At 40.3% G+C, this 19,340-nt stretch overlaps 1 protein-coding gene across 1 annotated transcript; it reads left to right on the top strand.

Moving 5' to 3' along the window:
* Positions 1-520: 520 nt before the first annotated feature.
* LOC147326588 (general transcription factor II-I repeat domain-containing protein 2-like) lies at positions 521-1,866 on the top strand. Its single transcript, XM_086297795.1, has 2 exons — positions 521-1,724; positions 1,835-1,866. The coding sequence occupies exons 1-2, from the start codon at positions 521-523 to the stop codon at positions 1,864-1,866; spliced, it is 1,236 nt and encodes a 411-aa protein (XP_086153921.1).
* Positions 1,867-19,340: the final 17,474 nt, after the last annotated feature.

The raw sequence follows: 19,340 nt of genomic DNA, 5'->3' as shown, positions 1-19,340 counted from the left end.
AACTAATTACTATTCCTATCGTTACAACACCGTTACAGTTACTAACAAGAAAATGCGGTACGTTACTATTTTTCAACAAACAGACGGTTGAAGCTGTGTTCAGCTTACCGCATCTTATATCAGTTGCACAGAAGTAGGTGTAAGTAATCTGGGCGCTACAGCTTTAAGCAGCTGTGCGCGCTCCCGCGGGCGGTAATCACGATCACTGTCTAGCACAGGGGTCACCAACACGGTGCCCGCGGGCACCAGGTCGCCCGCAAGGACCACATGAGTCGCCCGCGGGCCTGTTCTAAAAAATAGCTCACCATAACAACTTACCAGTAAGCTGCATCTATTTTTATTTTTTCTTGCTATTTTTTTTAATCACAATTGCATTGGCGTTAATTTGTTAGAGATAATATATAAAAAAATGTTTATTATTAAATATTAGATCATGATCTAATATTTAGTGCTAGCTGGTCTCCACGGAAACAGTTGCCGTGAAGACCAGCAAAGGCAAAGGTGAGGAGATGAGGAAAACATGGCGGAAAAAAGGAAGAAAACATATAATTTTCACAGTGAATGGGAGGAAGAGTTCTTTTTTACCACTGTGAAAGATTCATGCGTGTGTCTCATTGGCGGGGCAACTGTGGCAACGGCAAAGCGGCACAACGTGGAGAGACATTTCCGAACGTGTCACACAAGCTACCATGCTAACTACCCAAAGGGCAGAACACTGCGAGCGGAAAAGGCCCGCGAATTAAAGGCAGGTTTGAGCAAACAGCAGTCTTTTTTCACGAGACCGGTGAAAAACTCTCAAAAAGCAACCGAAGCCTCATTTAGAGCTACACATTTCATGATTAAGAAAAAGAAGGCATTTTTAGACGGGGAGTATTTCAAAGAAGCAATGATGATAATTGCAAAAACTGTGCTTAAAGACGAGAAATATGGAAACGATGTAATCTCCACTCTCTCTGATGTCCAGCTGGGGGCAACTACAATTGTTAGAAGAGTGTCGGCTATGTCCGGGAACTTGGCCGATCAGTTGGATCAGGATCTGGCAAAGTGCAGTTGGTTTAGCATCCAGTGTGACGAGTCCGTCGACAGCAGCAGTACAGCACAGCTGATGGTCTTTATCCGGATGGTATTTGATGGTTTCTCCACAAAAGAAGAACTTCTGACACTACTGCCGCTAAAGACAACAACGAAGGGAGTTGACATCTATAACGCGGTGAAGGAGTTTTTCGCGAAGAAAAAGGTACCGTTGGAAAAGCTGGTATCAGTGACTACCGACGGGGCTCCTGCTATGATCGGCCGACATACGGGATTCATCGCTCACTGTAAAGGTGACACAGAGTTCCCAAACTTCATGCATTACCACTGCATCATTCACCAGCAGGCGTTATGCGCAAAGGTGATCGGCTTCGAGCACGTCATGACTCCCGTCGTGAAGATCATAAACAGCATCCGCTCCAGAGCTAAACAGCACAGAACATTCAAGGTGCTATTGGAGGAGCTGTCAGCTGAATATGGTGACCTTCTACTACATACGGAAATCCGATGGCTCAGCAGGGGACGGATTTTGCTTCGTTTTTTGTCACTTTTGGGTGAAATCAAGGAGTTCATGCAATCCAAAGGGGAAGACACATCTCTGCTGGAGGACACTGAGTGGACACTTGACCTTGCGTTTTTAACAGACATTACTGGGAAACTGAACTATTTGAACTGTGAGCTGCAAGGCAAAGGTAAGACTGTTGCTGACATGATAAGTGCTTTAAATGGATTTAAAGCCCAGATGAACATTTTCTCTGTGCATTTACAGAGAAAAAAGGTGCTGCACTTTCCCTCTGTGCAGATGGTGCTGAAAGACAATGCTTCTGCATCTGAGACTTTTGACAAAGTTGCAGAAAAGTACACTCAAGTCATAAACCGACTTGGTCAAGAGTTTGAGAACAGGTTTTGTGATCTTGATCAGCTTGAGCCATGTGTCTCATTTGTTTCCAATCCTTTCATGAATGTGGACACAACATGCATTGCTGAGCAACTAAGTTCAATGTTCAGCTTGGATGCTGGACAGGTGGAAATCGAAATTGTAACATTGCAAAATGATGTCCACCTCAAAGCCTATCTGGGTGCACCAAACTTTTGGTGCCTTGTTGACACAGAAAAGTACAGTGGTGTGTGCACAGCAGCTATGAAGGTTGCCAGCCTGTTTGGTTCAACCTATCTTTGTGAATCAGCCTTTTCTGACATGAACTTCATCAAGAACAAACACAGAACACGCCTCTCCGATGCACATCTGCAAGACTCACTCAGAGTTGCAGTGTCAAGTTATACCCCAGATTACAACACACTGGTGAACAGCATGCAATGCCAGGTTTCCCACTAACAGACAAAGAAAGCCATATTAGATGTTCTCAGTGGCAACATTACAGTGTCATGTCAAAGTTGAATTTAATTATTGAAAAACAAATGTGTTTGTTAAGTGTAACATGTGACAATTTGCTTTAAAATGCTGCCAATTTGGTGAAAAGTTCTGTAAAATTTGAAAGTTGATTTTTTGTATGTTACATACATACAAAAATAATGTATGTAACAGTGCATGATTTGTTAAAATTTGTTAGTGGTAAGTGAAAATGTTGTAGAAGTGATCACTTCAAAATGTAAATACTTGCAGAGATATATAGAAATAAAGCGTTGCATATTGATATTTATGTTTCCTACCTTGTTTCCTAATTGCATTCTTTATAATTATGGTGAAAAATAATTAACATAATTAGTGTCCGTACATAGATGAATATCATTAATTATTAATGATAACACATAATTAAGTTAAACTGAGGAAATTTGTTATTTGAGAAGTGTGTGTCAAACTGGTAGCCCTTCACATTAATCGGTACCCAAGAAGTAGCTCTCACTTTCAAAAAGGTTGGTGACCCCTGGTCTAGCACAACACCTGCAGCTAAGGGGGCAAAACTATTGCATGAGTCAAAGCTGTTATGATGATGTTTCACCCCAATTTAACATCGCCGCTGTAGGAATTAGAATCAAACTTATAAGAAAGGAGACCCCTTGGACATCAATCAGCGTGATGAGAACTATTGAAAACAAAAGAAAGAATCTTTGGAAAAAAACCAGCAGCCAGACACCAGGGCCCTATTTCAGGAAGAGTGAAAAATGATACTCAGGGTTGAGTAACCCCGAACTGTCCAACTCGGAATATTCGGTTTCAGAAAGGCTGATAACAATTAGTTCAATCAACGCGGAGTTGCGTCAACCCCAAGTGAAGCGCGCGGACGAGGATACATAAAGCCCTGATAAGCGGAGCACAGATTAAGCGAGTCACCATGGAGACGGAGGGAAAGAAGGCGCGGTCAATGTATTTCACAGCGCTTGAGGCCGAAATTCTGATGGCAGCATATGCCGATAACATGCAAATTCCGCAGAAAAAAGTAACACAGCCACAGCTGCAAAAGAAAGGGAGCATGCATGGCAAAACATAGCCGACAGAGTCAATGCGTGAGTGTTAATATAAACATTGATCTAGGGATTTCCACCCATTTAACACGTTATTTTATCATATGTTATTTTATTTGTTATTTTATACATTTTATTTTGTGATGTGATGTGAGCGCAGGTGCAACCCAACAGGCCCCAAACGTTCCTGGCAGCAAGTAAAAATGAAATATAAAAATATAGTCCAAACAGGTAAGGTGTAATTGTATTATGAGCCATAGTGCTTGGTCTGTTTGTCCCATGTAAATCAATTTCAGTTAGAGGCTACATTAATTTTCTTTCTGTAAGCACTTATTGAAATTATCTGAGCACATTACAAGTACATATTTGCTTACTCTGTATGCTCAAATGTGACCCATTATAGCCAACAGAAAAAAAGCGGAGGCCCGAAAAACAGGTGGGGGTCCTCCACCACTCACAGAGGCTGAGCAGTTGGCCCTCAGCCAAAACAGTGGGCGCCCTGTGGCTGAAGGCATCTCTGCGGGGACATCCTCTGAGTCAATAACCCCGCAAGACACAAGTGCCTACATAGGGGGTAAATTCAAAATAATACATGATGTGCATACATCCTTTCTTCACAGTCACCTTTGCAGTGCTACTCATTCATTTGATAAACTCTTTACCATAATGGATTATTTTGTAGTGAAGTTATTTTCCTACTGATTTTGCCTTCCCTCAGTCTTGGTTGTCTTTGAGAGCATAATGACAATGAAGTGTAAGGTGATTGGTATGTTTGTTAATTGCCATTTGGTCCCTTGTAAGTTATAAGTGACCTGTATAAACCTCATATTCTATCAGTTGATGGTGGTGGTGTACTGCATCTGGTGCAGCCTCCTGTTGAGCCAGACCAACATGCAGTTGTGAGTAATACTCCACAGATTATGAGTTTACAGTAGAACAGCAATGTTGTTTATTTCTTTACTACAGGAAAATAATGAAGAAACATTGACAGCTGTTACAGAGGAGGAAGCAACAGAGACACTTTATGAGGTTTACATCTTTTAATACTTTGTGTACAGGAAACACAGGCGACCAATAAAGCCAGTTGAACAAAAAATCTGTTTATTCTTCTTTCAACATGTTGAGGTGATGGGTCAAAGGAAATGATTGTGACATATGGTGTCTCTGACTGCGCTTCCATCTTGTATGTCCGTGGGAGGGTCAGGATGTTCATGGTTTGGATCACTGCTGATGTTTGGTTCAGAAGGACAGTGTTCTCCTCTAATTGTGGCAATGTTGTGAAGAATCACACATGCCACAATAATGTCACATGCCCTTTCTGGGGTGACCCTGAGTCTTTGAAGGCACTGGAACCGGGCCTTAAGCATTCCGATAGTCATTTCGATTCTGGCTCTTGTCCTGCAATTAGCCAGATTATATCGCTGCTGTGGGCCCGGTTCAGGGTCAGGGTAAGGGGTAAGCAAATAGGGTAAACATGGATACCCCCTATCACCAAGCAAGTAGCCAGTGAACTCTCCTAAGACAGAAGGATACACTTCAGTTCAAATGTCCCTGAAGCAATTGGTCTTTATATATTTTAAAGTATTCTCAACTCACCATGTCCAAATTTTGTGCTCAGTGTACATTCACGGAATATTTGTGAGTCATGGACAGAGCCTGGCCACTTGGCTTCCACATTTGTGATAATGTTGGCAGCATCACATGTGATCTTCACAGTGCAGAGAACACAAATTAGCATCCATTACTATAATGAAATAATTTGTTAGTTTGAAATGCTACAGGGAACTATGTACCTGCACATTAATGCTGTGGAAAGACTTCCTGTTCACATAGTCTCCTTCATTTACTGAAGGAGCAATGATTGGAATGTGAGTGCCATCTATACAGCCAATCACACCTGGGAACCGTGAAAATAAATGTAAAATTTAAGTAGTAGTCCAAGTATCACCACATCATAAATTAAGTTTTGGTCATCCTGATACCTGCAATTTTGTGGCATCCCTCTTTGATGAATCTTGTGGGTCTGTGACCGGGGAACACCACAGACGAGTACAGGAGACGTTTCAGTGCAACTGTAACATTCCTGACTGCCCGACAGACGGTAGCCTTGGAAACGTGTTCAGCGTCACCAATATTATACAGAAAGCTCCCGTTTGCAAAAAACCGAAGTGCAATACAAATAATATGTACAGAACTGAGAGAATGTCCGCGATGTGTCACATGAGCAATATTAGGCCTGAGGATGTTATTCAAATAAATTATAGATTGTGCTGAAGAACGGTAACGTTCACACAGAAAATCATCAGGAAATGATAAAATGTCCAAACGCTCTCTGATCACTCTCTCCCGGCGGAGAGCTCTGCGGAGAATTTGGGCTTCACGATCTACTGGCTCTTCAAGGAAGGAGCACGCCATGTCCGACACTTCCTACTGTCAGGTTTCCGACAAAGGGGCGGAGACAGTCAGGGTTAGTTGTAGTAAACCTGCTAGGGGGCAGGTTAGCTTCACGGAGTGTGTCGTCATAGTGACTCACTGAGGCTTCATCTGAACTCGCTTTGTGAAACCGAAAACCCAGAGTTTTCGTTAACTCAGGGTATACTTACTCAGTTTTTCCACTAAACCGGCTTCCTGAAACAGGGCCCAGGGGACGATAGAGACTATTTGGCTTCATTTTTGGGGAGCTGTCGCGTCGTCCATTTTTTCTACAGTCATTGGTCAGAACAATGAGGCGACTGCTGTCTCCAGGTAGAAAAAGGAGTGATACACCTGCTGCTGTCAGACCTGCAGGTATCAGGCTGTGATGTTCTCCTTTATAGTGGACAGAAATTATTGTTTTGGAGTGGCACAAATAATTTCTGTTGCATCTTATTGAATGCAGAACAGCTGATTGTTATGTAAATAGTTTGAAATGGTTATTGGTAAAAGGTTAATGGATGCAAATAACTTTGTTGTTTGCAAAACTTGTGCATAGGATTTTAAAATTGACAATTTATATTTGCATTCAAAGTTATGAAATATGATTCATTAAACATGTTTGTGGTTGTTACAGTAAAAATTATAACTTTTTCTACTCTGATTTTATGTTTTTTGTCTGATTGTAAATCAATTGTGTTAATACAGTATGTCAAAATGAAAACATAACTGTAAATTCAGACACGTGAGGTTGTGCTGAAAAGGATGATACCAAACAAGGCAAAGTAAATAGTTTTTAAAGGGAAAATGTGGAGGGAAAATCAAAAGTAGTTAAAAATGGTCAATTATACCCTGGACCCCAGAGGGTTAAACGTTTTTTTTTAAAAGTAATGCAATAGTTACTTTTCAAGTAATTAATTACTTTTAGAATATTGTAACTCAGTTACTAACTCAGTTACTTTTTTGAAGAAGTAACTACTAACTATAATTAATTACTTTTTCAAAGTAACTTGCCCAAAACTGATTATGAGACCAGGGATGCCAGTTTTATATATAATTTAAATACTGGGTCTATTTTAAATAAATCAATTACTGAACCCATATTTGCTTATAACCCAACCTCCCACCAGCCCTTCATTTAGCTGTTTGAAAAGCTATTTAGCCTAGCCCAAGCAGATTTTTAACATGGATAGTGGTGATCTTAAAAAATACAATATATTGATCAATATTGAGCTGATGTGAAATCATTTATGACAGTAACTTATTATCACTGGCTCTCCTGTCTCCCTCCCCTCAGCCCCTAACTGTCACATCAGATGGTGCCCCTCCCTGAGCCTGGTTCTGCCAGAGGTCTTCCTGTTAAAAAGGAGTTTTTCCTTCCCACTGTTTCCAAGTGCTTGCTCATAGGGGGTCGTTTAATTTTTGGGGTTCTCTCTGTATTATTGTAGGGTCTTTACCTTACAATACAGAAAGAGCTGTTGTTTTGATTTGCACTATATAAATACAATTATATTGAACTGAACAATGCATGTTTTAGAAAAAAAATTTATTGTAAGAAGTTGTGGATTACTGATTTACACCCTGCCTGACTCTGCACAGATTTGTCATGTACTGATGGAAATACGAAAATGGCACCCAAGAGCAGACTCAATACCCAAGTTGAATGTTTTGCAAGGTTTCTTTTTTTTTTTTTTTTTTTTTAACAAAATGTGACTTTAAACAAGAACATGGCTAGAAACTGAAACTGGGGAACTAGAGCTGAGGAAGGTCGAGGGCGGAGAAATACTTAAACACAGGGAGCACAGGGAGAGCCAAGAGGTGAGTGTGTATGGCCTTGGGGTGTGCTTACCTGCAGACTGGGGGGAGGTGTCCATAAAAGTGTCCAGTGGGGTGAGCAAGGTGAAGGAGGATATCTAGTCCCAGAGGAGTGACGACAGGCAGGAGGGCAGCCAGGTGAACAATGTGACTATGGAAGTCCTTAGATCTGACTGTAGTAGCTGAAGCAGTTCAGACCAACACTGAAGCATGAACATGGCAGTAGGCAAATCTGGTAGGAACTGAGGACAGAGAGCAGCATTAGATACAGGACAGAAGGACCATGGAACTGACCAAGGAAGTCAAGTTACCACCAGAGGTCTGGACACCTCTTGCACACCCTGGAAAATCCCCACTCACTCCCAAGACAGGATTAGTCGGTGCCTTTGTGTTAGTTAGTGGACTAACTATGCAACATCAACACTCATGAAATGATTGAAGGGTTTTTATCAACAGATAAATGAAAATTACTAAAATAAATAACTAATATAAGCTGATAAGATCAGCTGGCCAATATATCAGCTGGGTTCTACTATTTACACAGAATTTATATTACTCACAATATCTAATCTGATTTAAAGTGTACCTCCCCAGTTCAAGCTATTCAGGATATTATCAGAATCCATGCTTGTCAAACATGCTGATAAGAATGGGAAGATCGTCTCCAAAGAAACTCAGCCATTCTGGATATACATTTCCATCTCCTGGAAGACTTTGGAAGCACATTTCATCAGCTGAACAGCCAACAATAGCACGCCTCCAATATTCTACTCATATCATGTGGGTGTTATGGGTTCACGCTAAAGCTTCACAGTGCATTTCATCTGGCTCTTTGTTGTGTTTTTGCAAGGAGTAATGGCCGAAAACCACATGCTCAAAATTTCTAAATATATTGAATATTTTTGAGATGCAGGAGACAGACTGTAGTACTTTTTATAGTTGCCACACAAGGGAAATGTTAAGTTACTCCATTGTTTGGAGCTTGGCAGGTTTGGGTGTCAGGTTGATGCCAACACACATTAAGGAATTTGAGTCACTGAACTGGACCTTTCTGACATATTTTGGTGCTGAATTATGCTCACCTGATAGAGTTAGTTACTGCAATTCTTCAAGTTAATTTTCATGTTTGCACTTCTGTATGTGGCAGTTGTCTAGATCTGTCCGGATACAATTTATGGATGATTATTGCAAAGCATGTCAGCTTTGGCACTCAACCCCTGCAAATATTGTCACTTTTTTTTTTGTCAAAGAATAAAAATGCCCAAAATTCCGAACTCAAAGAAGTTATGGCCATCTTTTATAAACAGTTTATGGTACAACCTTGCCTATTTTTCAAACCACAGTATGTCTGAGAGCTGCACTGCGCTCTGAGTAACGAGGCTGCTGGTGGAAAAAATAGTTTTTCTTTCTTCTATGATGGATTTGAGTCCAGTGAGACATTAAACAAGCTGTTACTCTTTGAATCTGAGCAACTGACACCAAAACCTGACATCAGTATCTGTCGTTTTTCCTCCACTGCCTTTCTGCTATTTAATGTTGTTAGAATGTTTAAGAACATTCTACCTTTAAAAATTGTCAACAACAGATAACCCCCTGAGCAAGAAAACACAACGCTCACATCAACACAGAGAAGCCTTTATTTCATCTTTATTTCATCTTTTGACATGAAGAGCTAAAGGCATCCTCTATGAAGTTGTTTATTGAGTCACTCACACAGACTCACACAGACACACACACCTAAAAAAGGACTCAAGCATGTGGAAAAACCCAAGGCATTACTTGTGATTTATTCATTTAATAACCACAATCATTTTTCTCTATTTGGGTGCATTAGCCCGAAGAGAAAAATTGTTACAAATGCAAGTAAAGAAGAAATGGTGAACAGAGGGTAAAAAAAAGAGAAGGACATTGTAGAACTACATTTGTGGGTCTGACCTTCTACCAGCCGATGACATGACTGCCAGGATGGTAAAATCTGCAGTACACATAAATCATGGCAGGTGAGAAGATGTACTGGATTATGGAAATGAGGCATAAAAGGTTTGAGTGAACCGATGAACATGATGTAGCTGAGTACATGTCACCTTTCCGTGTCCATTTCCTTTTTTCTGGAATTGAACGTGAGCAAAAGATGGATATTTTGTCTGGCTTCTGTTCATTTGTTTGTTCCTTTTTCCCTTCTAGCCACTTCTGTCCCAGCCTTATATTCAAGCTATCTTCAGTACTTCACTTATTCACAGCTGTTAGTAGAAAAAAAATGACTCCTCATTCTCTTGCCCAGAAGCAGCTCCATGCTCTGACTTGTATGCACTAGTGAAATACGTATCATTTCTGAAGTCTCCAGGTCATAACACTGTGAGACAGTAAGTGTAATGGTCCATGTGTCACTGATGCAGGGTTTTGAAGGAGATGTGTAAGGGTTTTCTAGTTTCGTATTTATTATGATAATTTTCTGTTTTGCTTTCAAATTCTTTATTTATTAGTCTTCTGGTGTTATTTTTATATTGATGATCCTGTTTTCTGTTACTTTAGTTTATTTATCCCCTTTTGTGTTCCCATTCTTCATCGTCTGTCTCTGTGTCAAGTATGTGTATCCATATATCAGTTATTTCCTGTTTTATTTTGATAGCCTCTTGTCACGTGTGCTTTGCATGTGGCCCTATTTCCCTGTCTCATAATTATATTCAGCTGTCCTCACACTTGTTGCCTGTTCCCTCATTAACCTTTGCATTTATATATTTTCTCAATGATCCCTTGTCCTTTCTTATGTTCTCCATCATGACCGTGTCCTTCCTTCTGTGTTTACAGGGGAATTGCAGATCATTTGTTCCTGACGAGTCTGGCAATAAAGCAGCTTTTGAGATTAATTTTCTTCATTTCTGATTCCTACATCTGGGTCCCAACTCCTGTTTGCTACACAGCCCATGTTGACTATAATTTTCATGCTTTCCTGAAAATGTTTAAGTCCAAAAACTAGCAAGGGGATGAGGAATGAATCAAGAACTATATTAAATGAATTCTTCAGAAGGTCACAGTTAACGGTTCATGTAATGAAAATTAGAAAATTAATCCAAAATTTGCGCTAGAGCTGCTAAATGTCCCTATGCATAGGAGTGGAAAGAGTCGCAACGTGTCACGGTACTGGGTCTGCAACTCAGTGTTTTGTGTATTTTAGTTTCATTCTTTGATTATTGCATGTTTTCAGAGTTTCCTGTTTTATTTTGAAAGAGTCTTGTGTCTTTATTATTGTGTTTAGGTTCACTTCAACTGTACCATAGTTCAGGTTCTTTTGTGTCAGCTGCTTCCTTATGTGTTTCCACTTCCACTGATTACCCCAAGTGTGTATTTAGTCTGTGTTTCCGTTCACTCATTCTCAGGTCATCTGTTATTTCACTCTGTAATCGTCATAGTGTTCACAGTTTTTCAGTTTCATAGTTGTTCATTGCCTGTACTAAGTTTAGTTGTCGTTTTCTGTTTTTCTCCTTATCGTTCTTGTTGCCTTTATTCATCCCTAATAAACCTCGCTTTTGTTTTACAAACCAGCTCCATCTCCTGTAGTGTCTGCTCTTGCGTCCGTTTAAAATACGTGGGCGCTCCCCGCCACGACACACCGTCAACGGTTTGGTTTGTACTGGTTTGGTTTTTGGTTTGGTCCAGTGTACTTTTTTTAATATTTTGTATTTTATGCTATAAATTGATAATCCACCATTCACAGTTTTTAAAATATCAAGAACATGCCATTACTCTCAAGGACGTGTCATGTAGTCACACAAAACCTGAACGAATGAGGCACTTTGGTGTAAAGCGCATCAGGGTTAAGTTAAAGCTAGGTGAGACTTTTGCGCAGTAAACGTGGAGATATTGCTAACTGTTTGCCTTAAATTCACTTTGACAGTGAATGATCAATTATTCACCCTCCAATCCTAACGAAAGAATATGTTTCCTTGATGCTAAACTACACTGTGACTGCTGTCTTTGAGATGTTTTGTGCAAGTTCAGCACAGAAAGACTGAACTGACTGATATTTACAGGATATATTTATCAAAAGGAAATGGCTCTCAATGTTGTGATCTCATAATTAGTGCAAACAAAAGACCTTTATTGCTATTTTCAGGCCATCAGTATAAGGTAAACAATAAGATCAAGCAGCACTATACTTTCCTTTCTTTAAAATAAACTTTTTTTCAGTTTTCTTTCTCTGAGAGAATAGTGTACTCATAAATATTATATATACAATAATAATAATGTGTTTTATTAGATCTTGCAGCAAATTGATGCATTCTCATAAATTATAAGATTCTCAAATTCAACAACGACAGAAACGCAGCCTATAATTTCCTCCTGAGTGACGGTGAAAAAAGGCTTTGGGGCTCTAGTCTCTGTTGCATGGAGCTCTCCACATGATTATCATTATTATTATTGTTGTTGTTGTTGTTGTTGTTGTTGTTGTTGTTGTTGTTGTTATTATTATTATTATTATTATTATTATTATAACAAAAATAAGTTCATGGCAGATGAGATAATACAGTTGTGGTTATTGTTACATAGAATGAAAAGGTAAATGTTGCAGAAGTATTCTGTCCAGTTTAAAAAGAATAGACGGTATGGCAGAGACTTGTATCTTGTATCCAGGACACTAAATCTGTGCAGATAGTCCTGAACATCTTTGTATCTGCTGTCCAGGTTGTTAGTGATGACTTTCTTAGCATTTATGATGGTGGAACTGTACTCTTTATAGTTTCCATGTCATCTTTTGAAAATCATCACTGAAAATTAGGGGTATGTTTCTGTGCTCATGAGATTCATCAGTCTTCAGAGGATGGTTGGTTTTCTAAATGATATTCCCAAAAGGAACATAAATAGCAGCTGTAAATGAGACTAATGAGAACTGCAACAGTGAAGAAGTGAAGCATTGCAGACCATAAAACCAAATATCATGAAAGATAATAAAATGGTCCACTGAGCTTTGTAACTACAAGGAACACCTTTGAAATGACAACATATTAGGTAACCCACTGTCGATGTAAAATTTGTACAGCTGTCAGTCTAATCAACCAAACAAATCTAAGCACAGTTAATAATTTCAATTATTTTTTTTTATTTATTATTTAAGTGTGAAATGTAACATCAGTGTTAATAGATTATTCACTTCATAGAATATTTTAAAAAGTGAGTCAATTCAATCCAATTCAGTTTTATTTGTACAGCGCCAAATCACAACATCAGTCGCCACAAGGCACTTTATATTGTAAGGTAGACCCTACAATAATACATACAGAGAAAAACAATCATGTGACCCCCTATGAGCAAGTACTTTGGTAACAGTGGGAAGGAAAAACTCCCTTTTAACAGGAAGAAACCTCCAGCAGAACCAGACTTAGGGAGGAGAGGCCATCTGCCAAGACCGGTTGAGGAGAGAGAGGAAGACAGAATAAAGGACATGCTGTGGAAGAAAGCCAGAGATTAATAACAAGGATGATTCAATGCAGAGAGGTCTATTAACACATAGAGAGTAAGAAAGGTGACTGAAGAAGAAATACTCAATGCATCATGTGTCACGGGCCACCGGGGCAGACCGTGTGGAGTGAGTGGAGGACCCAAGAGCAAACAGAGGTGAGGACACAAAAACCGGACTTAACAGAAGGCGAGCCTTTATTTAGGGCCGAAAACTTAAGGAACAAGGCAGCAAAGCAACTGAGGGAAAACCTGAACATAAACTGGGAAAACTATGGCTAAACAAAGTACAAACTAGGACTAGTTAAGGCTGGGAAACTATGACAAGGGGTAGGGGAGATAACACAGACGACGCGACACAGACTGTAAGAAACACAGAGACTAAATACACATGAGGGATGATCAGGGGAAGTGGCCACACATGGGAACGCAGCTGACACACATGAACTTAACGACAGGACAGGAGGAGTGAGCTGAATACACAGACAGTGAATGCAGGCCTTCAAAGTAAAACAGGAAACATGAGACATGAACCGGGGAGACGTAGTACAGGGGGAGGTGACATAACTGACAGCATGAACTTGACAGTACAAGACACACAGACATAGCGGTTGGTCCTGGCTCAGCTTCGGCGCCTAACAAGCTCATCACTGGACCCACTTCAGTTTGCCTACCAGCCTGGCATTGGCGCAGATGATGCCGTCATTCACCTCCTACATCGTTCCCTCGCTCACCTGGAGACCGCTGGAAGCACTGTGAGAATCATGTTCTTTGATTTCTCCAGTGCCTTCAACACTATTCTTCCCTCGGTTCTGAAGGACAAGCTGGAGAACTCTGGAGTGGACCATCACCTCACTACCTGGATCCTGGACTACCTCACCGACCGACCACAGTATGTGAGGACTCAGGGCTGTGTGTCGGACAGGGTCGTCTGCAGTACGGGGGCCCCACAGGGAACGGTTCTGGCTCCGTTCCTCTTCACCATCTACACTGCAGACTTCTCCCACAATTCCACCCAGTGCTTCCTGCAGAAGTTCTCTGATGACTCTGCAATAGTCGGCCTCATCACTGATGGGGACGACAAGGAGTACAGAGGACTGACTCAAGACTTTGTGGACTGGTGCCAGCTGAACTACCTCCAGATCAACGCCAGTAAAACCAAGGAACTGGTGGTAGACTTCCGCAGGCACAAGCATTCTCCACTGCAACCACTGAACATCCAAGGTATGGACATTGAGGCTGTGGACAGCTACAGGTACCTTGGTGTTCATCTGAACAATAGACTGGACTGGACTCATAACTCAGACGCCCTCTACAGGAAAGGGCAGAGCAGGCTATACCTGCTGCGGAGACTCAGGTCGTTTGGGGTGGAGGGCCCACTCCTGAAGACCTTCTATGACTCTGTGGTGGCTTCTGCTATCTTTTATGGTGTGGTCTGCTGGGGCGGCAGCATCTCTGCTGGGGACAGGAAGAGACTGAACAGGGTGATCCGAAGGGCCAGCTCTGTTCTAGGATGCCCTCTGGACCCAGTGGAGGTGGTGAGTGACAGGAGAACGGCGGCTAAGCTGTCATCCCTGTTGGACAACGTCTCCCACCCCATGCAGCAGACTGTGACAGCACTGAGCAGCTCCTTCAGTGGGAGACTGCGGCACCCACGGTGTGGGACGGAGAGATTTCGCAGGTCTTTCCTCCCCACTGCTGTCAGACTCCATAATAAAGACTTTAACTGATCAAGCACACACATCCATACATATGCAATAATACTAAGTGCAATAATCCTTTCTGTCATCGTTGTATTTTTACTCAGTTGTATATAGTATTTGTATTTGTATTCTATTTTTATCTTATTGTATATTTTTATTCTATTTTATTCTACTGTATATAGTATATTATTTTATTCTATTCTGTACAGCTGTGTACTGTATTTATTCTTATTGTATTCTAATTTTTGCCTCATAACTTTTGCACTGTCCACTTCCTGCTGTGACAAAACAAATTTCCCACGTGTGGGACTAATAAAGGTTATCTTATCTTATCTTATCTTAAACACACGAAGGGCAAGGGAGACGTAATGCAAGGGTGACATAATTACAAAAAGGGCTGGACTACCTTAAAGAACCTAAGCAAACAATAAACATCAAAATAGGTTAAGCATAACACACTGGGTCACACGACCCAGGACCATGACATCATGGGACATGGTCATCGCTCTGTTTATAAATGATGTGCACCTATAAGCAGAAGTTTGGAGCATGAGTATTCCCTTCATGAATACGTATATCAACACATGAGTTCATATATAATAAACTGTAGCACATCATGCTCACTTTCAACATATATGTGAAGTTTACATTTTCTCCTTGTGCCTGCATCAGTTCCCTCCAGTTATTCCAGCTTCCTACCATAGTCCAGAATGTGCATGCCATGTGCGTGTTGAGTTATTTTGTGATAAAGTGAGGTATATAAAGTACTTCCAGTGTTGAGAATAAAGTAAAACTATGATTAAATATAACATGTAGTATAAAGTACTTTGAGTACAGTGCAAATAGGAAAGTTCTATACAAATGTGAGTCTATTGTAAGCTGCAGAGCTCAGCCTAGGAGACATAGATGAATATAATTGGACAGATGCTGAGTAAATGTGAAATGCATGCTGTAATTGTAAACTGTTGCTACTGTGTAACCAAACTGCCCAGGGTCTAAGGAGCTTGCAAATAAAAGCGTCTGGACTTCTTTAAGTTGCTTTCAGCTCCTTAGACTATGATGACCTGGATGACTGAGAACCTTCACAGACAAACTGCCCATGGCACACTAGGAGGCCCTGGACTAAGGCTTGCATGGCTGCCTAGCAAACAAGGCAGAAGGAACAGGAGATAATCTGCAGAGGTAGGTAGACTAGAAGAAGATATACTGCAGACTAAAACCTTAATACCATGTATGTGGTGACATTACACCTGCTAATGAGGGAATTCAATAAATATTGATTGAATTAAAAAAAGAGCTGATTTCTTTCCATTCTACCCACTGGATATACAAATCATACATTTCAGTGTTAGCAGAAAATATGACAGCAAAAGGAGCCTATGTATATTAGTACTGGGATAATGTTGTTTTTGAAGAGACCACATGCTTAGCTGCAGAGAAAGAGTGTGCACATTACTCTTAGCACATGGTGTACCACATCATATTTATAAAGAGATTCTTTTGAAAAGCAGAACACAAAACAATTCTTACACCCTTAAAAAATAAAAAAGCAGGTTTCTGCTGTGTTTTCTTTTTTTGTATCCTCTCATCTTCTACTTTTCTGTTCTGTTTTTCTCCTTTGTAAGTCGTGGCTGTGTTGTGATAGAAATGGAGCCTACCTCTCTAACCACTGCCACCCTTTCATTTTTCACTAGCTCTTTTATTCTATTAAGGGTCTACTATCCTGTGAACATTTTCATGCTTTTCTTAGAAATAATTACCTGTTCACAGCTTTTATTCAGTGCAGTCATCTTGTCACCTAATTTCTGTGTTTCTTTGCCCAACTTCCAGCTGACCTCCAGCAGCGGCAAGGTCCCTGCATACAAATGAAAGGTAGGGGCCTGTATTCCCACCCATTATAAACTTAAACAATAGTGAGGTAATGTTCTGTACCTGTTTTCTTAAAAAAAAAAAAGAAATGTCACTCAAGCTTTTAATTACATTTAAATGAGTGCAAAAACTAGATATTTAGAAAGTAGAGCAAGAAGTTTGCAAATAAATTAATTAGAATAAGCAATTGCTACATTAATTATGGAATGAACTGCAGGGTCATTCTGTAAGAAATAAGCAGATCAATAAGTTAATGTTAATGTTGACCCATTAGACTGGTACTTGTTATGGTCTTAGTTGTTGTTGCTGCTGTTGTTGTTATTCTTCTCAAACGCCTCTTACAGTTTCTCTTTGTTTTTGAATTCTAATTCTTGGATTTTTATTTGAATTCTCAGTTACTGTTTCTGTAGATGTTCTCTTTCATGTGTCCCATGTTTGCCTGGGTAGTGCAAAGCCAGTCCTCAGGCAGTCATGGTCAGCTCGACTATCTGCAGTATCTCATGTGATTTCATGCCATTAGTGTTCCCATTCTGTTCCCTCAGTCTCGTCTCTGTTTTTGTCTTTTGTCTCTGTCAGGTCTACATGTTGTGACTTCCTGTTTTACTTTGGTGGTCTTTAAAGCTCTTGTGCTTTGTCTAGTTCTACTTCCTCTCTCACCATCTGTAGTTAGTTTCAGCTGTGTTCCCACCTGTTGCCTCCTCATCCTGTAAGGATCAGTTGTCTTAGCCTCCATCAGCTCTGTGTTTTCTCTCACTTATAGCTGTGTTCCTCCCTGAGGTATAGTTTTGGTTTCCTTCTTTCTGTTCTGCTGTCATTTGTGCTTTTGTAAAAGCTCGGCAATAAGGCTGCTTTTTAGTTTGTTTACCCCTCATTTCCAAATCCCGCATTTTTGGTCTAACTGCCTGCTACGCAGTCATTTGACAGTTTGCTTTTTTCTTTTAAATTTTGTCATTGTTTTGGGACAGAGGGATTGTAAACCTAGAATATTTATAGAGACAAGTGTTCTATCTGCCAGGGTCACAGAACACAGTCAGAACATTGTGTACAAACAAGAACTCATATATCAACATGTGGTACAGCTGGCAGTTACATGGAAACAGATTAATATGATGCAGAGCCCTTTCTTCTGTAAGGTCAGCTTGATACAGGAAAGTAGCAGCGTCTCTAAAACTTTCATTACATTCCCTCCTTTTGATGGTTCATTGATCACACAAGTATTTTGCAATTATGACATAAACATCAGACCCAACAGTCCAGACAGGTTAAAAGTAGGTTATCGTCGTGTTTTACAGAAAGCTTGATGTTGTTTTTGCATGCTTTCGGCACTCTTGGGCTACGTCCACACGTACACGGATATTTTTGAAAACGGAGATTTTGCGTTTTCGTTTTAAAAAATAATCCCGTCCACACGTAAACGCAAAAATGAAGGAAAACGCTGCTAGGAACATGCCAAAGCAACAGGTGGCGATATATTCCTAACCATGTAGAAATGTTGGCCAATCAGAAGTCTAGATGCCTGGGAAATAGTAAACAAAGATGGGGCATAGAAGCAGAACCGAGTCCTATGTGTGGAGGGACAGTAACTGTGTGTGTATGTGTAAGCATTTAAACACTGCAGAGAGTACAATTAACAGTAACAGTATTTTGTCTAAGTCCCCCATTGTAGAAATTCATTTCACTGAAACAATAACGTGGCGCATAGTGTGACGTCAAAAAAGGCGCACACCTTTGATGCTGCGTTTTCTCCGTTTTCCTCGTCCACATGTAAATGCAAAAACTGAGTTTTCGAAAATCTCCACCCTGGCAGGCGTTTTTAAAAATCTCCGTTTTCAGTGACCAAAAATGGCATTCACGTGTGGACAAAAGGTGCAAACGCATAGAAAAATCTGCATTTTCAAAAATACCCGGGTACGTGTGGACGTAGCCTTGGTGTGTAGCAATGACTACAAGAGACAGAGTCCATCTTACACTGAAACATCATTTTCCCAAAGGGCCAAATTAGAAAATGGGACTGCTGTCAAGAGACAAACCAGTAAACTGGATTTAGTTCTGCTCAGTATGAATTTTATCCTTTCATGAAACTGCTACTGGTAAAAGTAGATGTTAGAGTGACTGTAGGTAATCTTTTTCTTCTTTTGGCTGCTAACTTTGGATTCACCACAACCACAACAATCTGCTTCCATTTCACCCCAATCCTCTCCATGTCCTCCTTCAGTATATCGATGAATCGTCTCTCTGGTCTTTTTCCTCCTGCCTGACAGCTCCGTTTTCAGCTCCATCCCTCCTCTGCACATGCCCAAACCATTTCAGCCTTGCCTCTCTTTGTCTCCAAACCATTCAAACTGAGCTGTCCTCCTATTATATTAATTTCTAATCGTGTTTACTTTCTCAATCATACCAGGTCTCACTACCAACTTGCAAATCTTTACTTACAAAATTGAATTATAGCACTAAAAAAGTGAAATGGGTGGAGTAAAAATGCTAACATTTTATCACTATTTAATCAGCTTTCCCGAAAACTGTTGTGAACAAAACACTTCAAACATACAAAATACAAAAGTCTTATTACTATCTATTACTATTTTGCTTGTAGTTTAATTACTTCATCTGCAGTTTTTCAGTTCTTACTTT

Source organism: Aulonocara sp. 'chitande type north' Nkhata Bay, linkage group LG7 (assembly GCF_057382095.1).
Source record: "Aulonocara sp. 'chitande type north' Nkhata Bay isolate Kocher_YH1m ecotype deep benthic linkage group LG7, A_spYH_male_GT1.1, whole genome shotgun sequence".
NCBI lineage: Eukaryota > Metazoa > Chordata > Actinopteri > Cichliformes > Cichlidae > Aulonocara > Aulonocara sp. 'chitande type north' Nkhata Bay.
Note: the sequence above shows the minus strand (reverse complement) of the source record. Positions and strands in the feature narration are given on the sequence as shown.

Bases quoted from the DNA above. Each gene is read 5' to 3' on its own strand.
- LOC147326588 (XM_086297795.1), top strand. From the start codon at position 521: ATGGCGGAAAAAAGGAAGAAAACATATAATTTTCACAGTGAATGGGAG. The intron at 1,725-1,834 runs GTAAGACTGTTG...CCCTCTGTGCAG, and splicing joins CTGTGAGCTGCAAGGCAAAG to ATGGTGCTGAAAGACAATGC.